General features: G+C 34.3%; 1 protein-coding gene across 2 annotated transcripts; it reads right to left on the bottom strand.

Moving 5' to 3' along the window:
- Positions 1 to 941: 941 nt before the first annotated feature.
- On the bottom strand, positions 942 to 2,997 carry LOC131061629 (OVARIAN TUMOR DOMAIN-containing deubiquitinating enzyme 7). 2 transcript variants are annotated; one of them, XM_057995417.2, is made up of 2 exons: positions 2,902 to 2,997; positions 942 to 2,668 (listed from the first exon to the last, which is right to left on the bottom strand). In XM_057995417.2, exons 1-2 carry the CDS (start codon positions 2,948 to 2,950, stop codon positions 1,476 to 1,478), a joined length of 1,242 nt encoding a protein of 413 aa, XP_057851400.2. In that variant the 5' UTR covers positions 2,951 to 2,997; the 3' UTR covers positions 942 to 1,475. The 2 variants fall into 2 exon arrangements, with proteins under 2 accessions (XP_057851400.2, XP_057851399.2); XM_057995416.2 differs by having other exon boundaries at positions 942 to 2,680; positions 2,902 to 2,980.
- Between the last annotated feature and the right edge of the window lie 7,811 nt (positions 2,998 to 10,808).

The raw sequence follows: 10,808 nt of genomic DNA on the forward strand, positions 1-10,808 counted from the left end.
ATAATGTGAGCTGGCAGCTGGCCTTGATTGTTGAACAAATTCTCACTCTCTGTGCATCTTTGGAGCATGTTACTTTCAACCATATTCCCCGTGAATGGAATGGTGTGGCTGATTGCTTGGCTAAATGGGCTTCCGATCATATGCATGACTGGAATTTGGTGGATCGGGGCCATCTGCCCCCGGATTTGTCTCATCAATTGGATCACTTGGTTGATCTTGATAGGGCCATTTAATGGCCTTGCTTTGTAATGTTTTCTGGGTTTAATAATATTTTTACCCCTTTATGTTTAAATCAACCATATAAACTTATTTTAAAAATATTAAATTATTAAATTTCTATTATATTTTTAAAATGTATATTTCCATTATAAATCACATGTCCATATTTTTGTGCCAGCCCTTTATGAGTACCAAGGCCAACACAATGTGCATTAATTTCCTATTAGAGAAGAATGTCATGTTGTCCACAATGGTGCTGAGAAATTAAAAAGGGCAGTTTGTAGTAAAAGAAATTAAATATCTACGATGTCCAAATTTGAAGAAATTCTATTTGTTGTGGTTAATAATGTAGAAAAGAAAAATAATTAGCATTTATTGACTGGAAGATTTTTTTCAAAAATTTTAATTGAAAAAGGAAAAAAAAGCCTAACAAAATTAAAAATAACCAATAGAAAAAAAGAAATCTGTAAAAATTAAATTTTATAAATTAGAACCTTCCAAACTAGTATAAATGTTTAATTTCTGCTGGCACGAATCTCCAAACAGAAATAATTTCATGAAACTGAAAACATTAGTCTCCTGCCTATAAGGCCTGGACTAATAAACATTTCCAAAAGTTATATGCATCTTTGAAAAAAAAAAAAATTCAAAAAGTTTTGATAACGAGGTCGCCAAATTCTTAATACCTATGTACATCATTTCAAGGTGAAGAAACAGAAACAGAGAGCAATGTATATCATTTGATTTTGTATTAATGATAAATTCAGAACATCAAAAGTAAATGAAGATAACATGGTGAAATCTCTTTTCTTGCAAGATAGAAGCGGCAGGGAGTTGAATATCTTGGAGAAATTTTCAACAATCAGAATGTTACTGCACTAGGCGCCTTTTAATGTTTCGATCTTCTCATCTAATGGGATAAATCAGATTAAGAACTCCTTAAATGCTAAATAGAACAGACAAGGACTTGAATGTCTTGACAAATTATCAAGTTTTAGATGAAAACATATTCAAGAATTGTTTTCAATGCATGAAAGGTGAGTTCCATTAGCAACTTTGAATATGCCAAATCAAACACCGTTAAGTTGCAGGGATTAAATAGAGTACTATCAGCCCTGCCTTCCATCAAATGCCAAGAAGAGCTTCCAGCAAATTTGCTATTTGGTGCTCTGCATCCAGTTGATTTTAGAAGGTTTCAGCTTTTATTAGCCTAAGCCTTCTTTGCTGCTGTTGCTATTGTTATCCTCATTACCCTTCTAGTCTTTCTTTTCATCTGGGTGTATTTTTCTTTTTCTTGAATTTCTTTGGGGATCATTGTTTATATAGGGTGGGTCTTCAATCTCCCCTTCATCATTCTTGGCTGAATCCATTGTTGAAGTTAGTTCTTTTAATATCTTATCTACTGCAGCAGCTGTATCACCATCTACCTGTTGCAGCATAGGTTCAATTAGATCGGCCCCTGTAGAACCTGGTGCAAACATAATTAACTCCCCCGAATCATTATCATGCTCCTCCGAATCCTTCATTCTTTCTTCTGTTCTGTAAGCTGCTCTCTCTTCATCTTCAGAAGAATCACAATCTTTGATCTGCAGGCTATTGTAGTGGGTTCCATTATGATATGACAACAAGAGAGTACCTGCTGTCTCAAAATTGTTTATGTCAGAAATTTCTACTTGTCCTTGATCAAACCTGTAGACACGAATATTCATGAAGAAGGCCATTGAAGCTGCCTGAAGCTCCAAATTACCACCCCATTCCGCATCTTGTGACATTTTTGTACAGTATTCTTCAAAACTCCCTGCTTCTCCTTCACTGAGGAAACCTGCAAACTCTTCAGGATGGCTAACCATGTATTGCACCACTTTCTGACGATACTCTGCATATGATTCTTGGTCACCACACAGCTGATCTGACAGAGCCCTGAACAAACAGTTGCCATCTCCTCTGATATCCACAATTCTTAGCCCCATTTGAGACAGCTGGGCCCTAAATCCATCCACATTATTCTTACTCTGTTCCACGCTTTTCTGGCCTTGGCTCACAGAACTTGTGCTTGCAGCCTCATCTTCCTCTTCCTCTTCCACCTCCATCTCTCCCTCTCCCTCTCCCTCCACCTGTACCTCCTCTTCTTCTTCCTCTGTATCCCCATTATCCTTACTCTGTTCCACGCTTTCCTGGCCTTGGCCCACAGATCTTGTGCTTGCAATGTCATCTTCTTCTTCCTCTTCCTCTTCCAACTCCACCTCCAGCTTTCCCTCCACCTGTACTTCTCCCTCTCCCTCCACCTGTACCTCCTCTTCTTCCTCTGCCTTGGCCTCTTCTTCTTTATCTTTATCTTTCCCTTCTTGATGGTTTTCAGGCTCAGGAAGAATATTGGGTTTAGCTCTGGCAACAGTCTTTACCCTGGCCATACTGAAATCTTGTAAAAAGGGTGGAATTCTGTCTTCCTCTAGAGAATTTTCTTGCAGATCAACAGGCAGAAAAGTCACCCAAGAGCGTTAGAGCAAGCAAAATGACAAAGAACAACACAAACCTACATAAACTTTGTTAACATTGTAACGATTGCTTTTCAAAAAAGTAACAAAGAATATAATTCTCCCAGTCTAGATAATTGCATAAAATTTGAACACATCAATGAGTTGGAGAATGAAAGGAACTGATACTCAGAAACATGGAAACTACCAATCTGTAGATCGCAGCAATTGCTGAAGGCCTTAACCTTTCGACCCATTCCAATGATCTATAAGGCACAACTACATCATATTTAGGTGACAAATGGTTTGCAATTCAAATCTATAAAATGGTTTGGCAAATTTATACCAAGTATAACAAACATATTCCTTCTTGTGATCCTAGGTCCTCTTTATGCACAATTATAATCTTTAATATTATCTACACAAAGATATGTGACATAAGTGTGCTTAACATACATATCTAGCTCATCATTACAAGGGCTATTTTAATAAATACAAAATCTATATTAACGAAAATAAGATTTATAAGAGTAATATTAGCGGAAGAGCATCAATAATCATTTTAGTTAACTTGATGTACTCTAAGCTTCTAAATTTTACATTGGATATCGATGATTTTTGTTTTTTGTTGTTTTCATATGGGTTTCAATCGCTTATAGCTATTGTCTCCTCGGCTTTTGGGTGGTAAAGACGAATGTTGTGGGATCTGTAAGGGTCAAGAGTGTTCATTTCAAAGTGTTGCCTGAAACATATTCTCTATTGTCCCATTACTCGTTCGCTTTGACAACCAAAGAAATTGCACAATTGATCCAATACTTATGCACAAATGTCCCAATAATCACGCTCTATTCATACCAATATAGTTGCACAATTGATTTAATTACTAACTTTTTTTTTTCAAGAAAATGGGTGATTATTGTCCCACTAAATGATTTTTTAGTGGGCTTTTAATTAGCAAAATCCAATGAAGAGTAAATATAACATAGGGAGTAACTAGTGCTCTTCCCCTAATATGTTAAAATCTTGAGCTAAGAACAAGCAATCGAACAATCATAAAAGATTTTAACAATTAAAATGAAAAAATAAAAAGATTAAAATATATATTAATTATGTTTTTTAATTTTTCATTATATAAATTTTTTTTAAAAAGTTAAATATAAATATATCATAAAAATGATAATTAATAATGTCAATACAATGATGTTATAATATAAATAGTTTATTATATTAGATGCAGACAAATGCTCAAGGATTCCAATGAAAGCATGTATGCTTACTCACACACATAACAGATACACAGTGTACAAAATGCAGCAAAAATTGTTATTGTCATGAATATGAAGACATGGCTACTTCTACAAGAACTATGCCCTTTTATACAAGAAGTTATTTGCTCTTACATACAAAGGTCCTCGTGTAAGTAGATGCCCTTTTATACAAGAAGCTCCTCTTCTATCCTCAAGTAAGTTGCCTTTCAATAAGTATTTCTTTTTTAATATTTCGAACTATCTAATGGTAGTGTTTTGGGACCACCATAAAGTATCTGTCTATAATGTATAAATATAAAATTGATTTATAACTAGTATATCTATATTTTAAAAATATATGTAAAATATGTCGAGAGATATCTTATAATAGAAGATAATCATCTGTAAAATAAATGTTCGTCTAAAATACTGAACATCAAGAATACAAATCTATTAAATTCCTGCATGCAAAGAGACAAGTGGCGAGAGTTTTATTTTATTTGGAGTAATAAAATAACACCTCCATAAAAGCTGAAACATGTCATATTTCATGCATTTACCCGTCATTTGCATATCAAATTGTTTACGGACATTTTGATATCGTTGTACATACCTCTAGACATAAATATATTATGAACAAATTAAAATAGACTTATAAAATACACTATGAACCAATGTATTTTGATTGGCCATATCTGGCTACCCAACTACTATGGGACCCTTCCCCTGATAAGGACCCTGAAATCTCGACACCCAAAAATTTGAATCTTCGCCTCCTGTCTTGAATTGTATGGGCACTCAAGATTTCAAAAATCCCAGTCTCAATTCGTCTACCACCCAAACACACTTGTCTTTAATTCACCAGCCTATAGCCTGCAATAATTGTCCTGTGGCTCTACGTTCTTTATCAACCTTGTTGACCCTTTTAGCACCCAATCCCAAAGAACAGATTCTAGCTGCTATAAATCTATCTTATTGGTTTGTATCTCAAGGCCACTGACTGTCTGAGCTTGTCTATTCATCCTTTCCATCCTGCCATCATGCACCACTACCTCGTTGTTACGGATCTATTAAGCTTTTTACCCAGTACACACATGCATCTAGTCGCAAACTCATCTATCCTCATTCCAAACTCATTCATGCATGTGATCTCCATCTAATGTGGAAGGATTCGCACGCCATCGCTTGCATGTCTTCTTCTTTCTGTCCCCATTCTCTATGTGATTTCAACATTGCACTTTCTTCCTTGGAACTAGGCTTCCCTAGGCAACCGTAGGCAACCCTCACACATGCCCTAGTTTATGGCTCCTACAAGATATTGGTCTGAAATATCAAACTCGTATGAGCCATTGCTCACAAGTAAACCTGCTACCAACCTCGAACCATTTATCTAAATGGTCTTAGCCTTTTTTTGGGTACTTACATTTTTCATATGCCTAGGCCTGCCTTGACTTATTCTTAAACTTGATTGGTTAATAAAACATTTGCATTCTCTCAAACTTGTCCTTCTTCCATCAAGGTATACAAATCCCTTGTAATTTGAATTTTGTTGTGGCTTCCTTGAGGTACTTCTATGCAATAGCATTATGTCTTTTTTTCTACATTATAATGTTCCCAAAGAGACATGTCTACAAAGTATTCTTGCTACCTTAACTTATTCTTCCTTCTTAGATCCACTTATGGTCGTGCATAGCATACATGACTATGGGACATAATAGATCCCATCTTCATCTTCTCATATTTTTCCTATATCATCATGTGCTCTGTATTTACACTTTTTTTCTCCTTCAAGACTTATGAGCCTCATCTTCTATATTGGTATAGTCAACTCCTACACATGCACTATCATGTGCTTCCTCCAATGCCTACAATTAAGTTATTTCCACATTCTCTTTTCTTCTCACCCTCTATGAGGATACCTTATCCTTTCAAGGATTGTGGCTAATTCATTATCTTTCAATGCCCTCACAATGTCAACCTCTTTAACTAGTTCCTATGAAAACTCACACTTCATCCTATCCTACACTTTGCATGATGATTCCTCATCCATGTCTTCTACACTTCTAGCTTGTGTAGGCTCATGTACAATGTATGTATTATCCCTTCCAAAATTGGGATGATTACCTTCTACTAAGGGAAGATATATTTCTCTTTTTCCTAGCTCTTTTTTCCTAATTTGCTTTTGGTTTGACCATTGTTATGCCTTCCTTGGCATACCTCTATGCAATAGCATTGTGCCTCTTCTTCTATATCACAATGTCCCCAATGAGACATGTCTACACAGTACTCTTGCTACCATCTATTCTTCTCTCCTCTTAGATCCACTTGTTGCCTTCCATAACACACAAGTATAGGACATATAGGTCTCATTTTCTCATCTTTGTCCTACATCATCATGTTCTTTGATTTGCATATTTTTCTCATTCAAGACTTATGAGTCCCATCCTCTATATTGATGTAGTTGACTCCTACATATGCACTATCTTGTGCTTCCTTCAATGCTTGCAATAAAGTTATGCCCACATTCTCTTCTCTTCCTCGCCCTCTATGAGGATATCTCCTTTCAAATATTGTGGCTAATCCTCCTCATTATATTTCCATGCCCTCATAATGACCCCCTATTTGGCTAGTTCATATAACAACTCACCATTTATCCCATCATACACTTTTCATGGCAACTCCTCCATAAATTTGGTGCTTCTAGCTTGTGTAGGCTTGTGTGCAATGTACATACAATTTGTCCTAAAGTTAGGATGATTACCTTCTACTATAACTTCTTTGATTTCTTCTCTTCCACATTCACTAGCCTCCTAGATTCAATCCTTTAGAAATATTCCAATAACGCTCTGGGTGAACAAAACAAATGCATCATTTTGGATACCATTGAGGCACACTATTGCCTTGCCTTGGCACTTTCTCTGCTCCTAGAGATCTATCCATCCTTTTGTTGCATCCTCCTCCTTTTAGACCTCATACCAAACTTGTACTTTAATACCTAGCCTATAGGCTATAATCTCCTTCCATTTCTATGTGTTTTGTTTGTGTTTTCTCCATAACTCAACTACTTGCAAGCTATTGGGATAGGTTTCATACACCTTGTAATCCTAATTATCACATTTATCAATTATTTTATTATATATCTATACACCCACATATTTGACCATCCAACTTGGAGCAACGCTTTATGTCACTTGTAGTTTGAATTTTGGTAATTGTAAGCCTCACTTAGTTCATCGAAGTTTCTAAATGCAAGTATGACAACTTGTGAGGTGTGTAAGAGGTTTTATACAAAGAGCAAGATGAAAGGGAATTAATTTTGGACTTGGAGAAAATCAAGGAGGAACTTTTAGCTAGTAAGATCTTCATGAGCATGCTTTCAAAATAGAAGATAAGACCAAATTGAGTGCCCAAAGTTGGTGACCGAAGTTTCATTTTACCATTAGTTAGCTTATTTTTGGCATTAGATTATGCAACTAGATTTGGGTACCTAACCAATGATTTTTAGCACATGGTTTTGGATGCCATTGATGGTTTGTGGATTTAGATTTTTCCTATATGTTAAGTGCTCAATATGTAGGTATTATCATATTATATTGCGTGTACCATTATACTACCAAAATATCTCCAAATTTGTATATTTGTGTGATCTCTTGTGAAAGATTGAACTTAATTGTATTCTAGCTAAGTTTACTAATAATACATTGGTTTGTGATTTAAAGGCTATTTTTCCCCAAAATTACTTACCCAACATAAATATTGCATCATCTATTGTATGTGTTATAGTGTAAGCCTAAATAATTTTCCTTACTATACTACTTTCCTCATAGGTTAATATTACAAAGTTTATGTAGCATTCCTTTTATTTGATATCAAATCTTGGCCATTTGTTGAGATCTTAGGTGAATTAATTCTTGTTTGATTGTGATTTTTGCATGAGTAGACTCTAGTTATAGGAAAAATAGCAAGCACATCTTAGGTGGAGATGGACTAGGATATTTAGGAGCAACTTTTCTATGTTACTTGTCCATAGTTTTGGGATTCCCTTTTGACACCTTTATGTATTGAGTATTTAATTTATTGGATACTTGGAATGGAGTTTGTATAGTGTATTTTTTAAGAACAGTGCATTTATCTAGATTAGTGTTTGCATTATATCCTAAAGACTCCTTGCTTGGATGATAATGTAAATAGTTTTGTTATTGACTGATACATCAAATCAGTTCAGAGTTTTGAGGCTAGATTTTTTACTGAATGGGTTTTTCATGCTAGAATTTTTATTGAATGGGTTTTCCTAGGATGTATCATTATGTTATGGAAAATGTTTTCTTTTTTTGTTAATCTCCTACAAATTATTTTAGATAGAATTTTATGTTCAACTTTCCTCTTAAATAAATGTAGGAAGCAATTTTTACCTCACCTTCCTTTCATTTGATATCAAATCTGATCAACTTAGTTCCTAGGTGATAGGAACAAGTTTTTTTGTACTAATCTTGATTGAGTTGGAGCATGCATATAGAAGACAGGAGATAGAAAACACATCAAACTAGAAATGGAAAAACTAATTGTCAATTTGAGTTGTGGATGCTCAAGATGGACTATTTTCTCATAGATCAAGATTTGTGGGCTATAGTATCTAGGTCCAAACAAATTATAGTGTCACTTAATGATTGGGTAGTGTTGGATTGAAAGGTAAGAAGCCTTAAGTGCTTTTTCTTGGAAAAATATGCTATTGAATTTCTATGAAGATTTACCATAAAAACCCTCTATGAAATGTTGGGTAACCTATACCAAGATAAATCCCTATTTTGTGGAAGAATTTGTACACTTTGAGGATGGGTGATGATGATTCTATTACTAAGCACCTTAATGCATTCGATATTATTGTAAACTAGTTATAATCTATGGGCATAAAGATAGAAGAGGTAGATCAATGCATGATGTTTTGTGTTCTTTTCCAAACTCATGTGACAACCCAATAATGCCTATTAGAAGTAATATTTCAAAGCAAGTGCTTGAGTATATCATGGTCAATCTTCTCCTAGAGGAAATGAGGCAGAAAGATATCAATTCCATCAAGGAAACATTATTTACTCATGAAAGGTCTAAAGAAAAAATAAGAAGGAAAATGACATATCTAAATCTTGAATTAGATATAAGTTCTTAGAAAGTATAAGGTAAAATATTGGAGTTGTTACAAGACAAGTCCCTTCAAAAGAGAATACAAGGTGGAGAAAAAGAAAAACATGATGTGTGACCTATGAGGATGAGGCACATGCAACTAATCATTCTTTCCTTTGTATTTATTAGAGTACATATTTGTATCTAGTCTCAAAATATTTTGCATTAAACATCAAAATAATGAGGTGTAAAAAAGATATTGACATTTGGTACAAATAGCACAACTGATGTGATATTTAACTCAGGTGATGAAAAATAGAAAATGTAAGAAGAAAATGCATACCTTGCATAAAAGTTACATTTTTAATTAAATATATTCTAAAGTTTGAACCATTTAGAGCTAAATGACTTGAAAGAATTCTTAGATTGTTTAGAGTTGGAGTGGGGAGGTGACAACATCTAAGGAGAATGCAAGTGTCATATAGAATTGGGATCTATTAGGAGTGCTAAAGGAAGGCCACTACAGATATGAAAAAATCATTGAAAGAGGAGCACTTTGTGGCTGATCTCTTAGAAAGAGCAAACTAGAGCCTCTAGATTTCATGATCAAAACAAGAGTCTAGGGCACTCCAAACCTAGAAATTTCAGATGGGGAGAAGGTCGCTATTTTTTGTTTTAAGCCATCTCCTAGGGAGGATCACCATTTCTAGTTTTCAATAAACCCTTTTTTTCTAAGAGATATTTATTATTTTCAACTATCTCCGTTCTTACTTCTTATTGAAGACTCTTAAGGAATAAATGTTAAACCCATGGTAGTTAGGCCTTCTAAGGAAAAATTCTTGACATATGTTTGTAGTTCTGCAAAAAAAAAAGATCATTTATGGTAAATCTTTAGCTTGTGACTATTTACCAGCAGATTCCTATTATGTCCATTAATTGTGCTAGTTAAACAACACTATTATCATAAACCTAGATGATTGGATAGGGTCAAAGTCATCATGTAATGCCCGCCAAAATACCCTAGAGAAATAAACCAAAATCTGCTAAAAAGGGAGATTTTTTTTCTTTAAGTTAATCTTCATTACAATGCTAATACTAACATCTAGAAGGCAACATTACAACCATTAGTCATCAATGCATCATTAACTATTTACATGATTACATGAATCAACATGAACATAACCATGAAACCATATTACTCAAGCGAAATGACCATTTAATTATTAACACAATTTCTATATAAACTCATACAATGCAAATCCATTCCCTAGGGTATCTCAACACCACTACTTGACAAAATCCTAACACATTATATATCCATCTTAGAACATCATATTCTATTATCCAACAATTCATTTACTTCTCATGCAATTATAATGAATCATTAACACTTAGGTATAATTTAATCACATAACTTGCCCTTTTAGATTCCTTTAGAAACTACCAAATCAAATACTTTTGATAACCACTCTTTATTCATCAATCACTCAACACTTCATTAATCTAAGTGCATTTAACCTTCTCCTACATATGGAACTAATTTATTTCCTTAAGCACAACCTTTTGCAACTCATCAAGATTACTTTTCATATTCATATGCAAGATTATAATAGAGAGCACTTATCTATTTCCAAATAAGATTATGTGCCACTAAACAAATGCAAGTGTCATGTGTTACCTACAAGAATAAACACTATCTAGTATTTTAATCCCCTAATCCATCATAAGATCGCATTCCCGTCATAATGAG

This window comes from Cryptomeria japonica, chromosome 4 (assembly GCF_030272615.1).
Source record: "Cryptomeria japonica chromosome 4, Sugi_1.0, whole genome shotgun sequence".
Classification (NCBI taxonomy): Eukaryota; Viridiplantae; Streptophyta; class Pinopsida; order Cupressales; family Cupressaceae; genus Cryptomeria; species Cryptomeria japonica.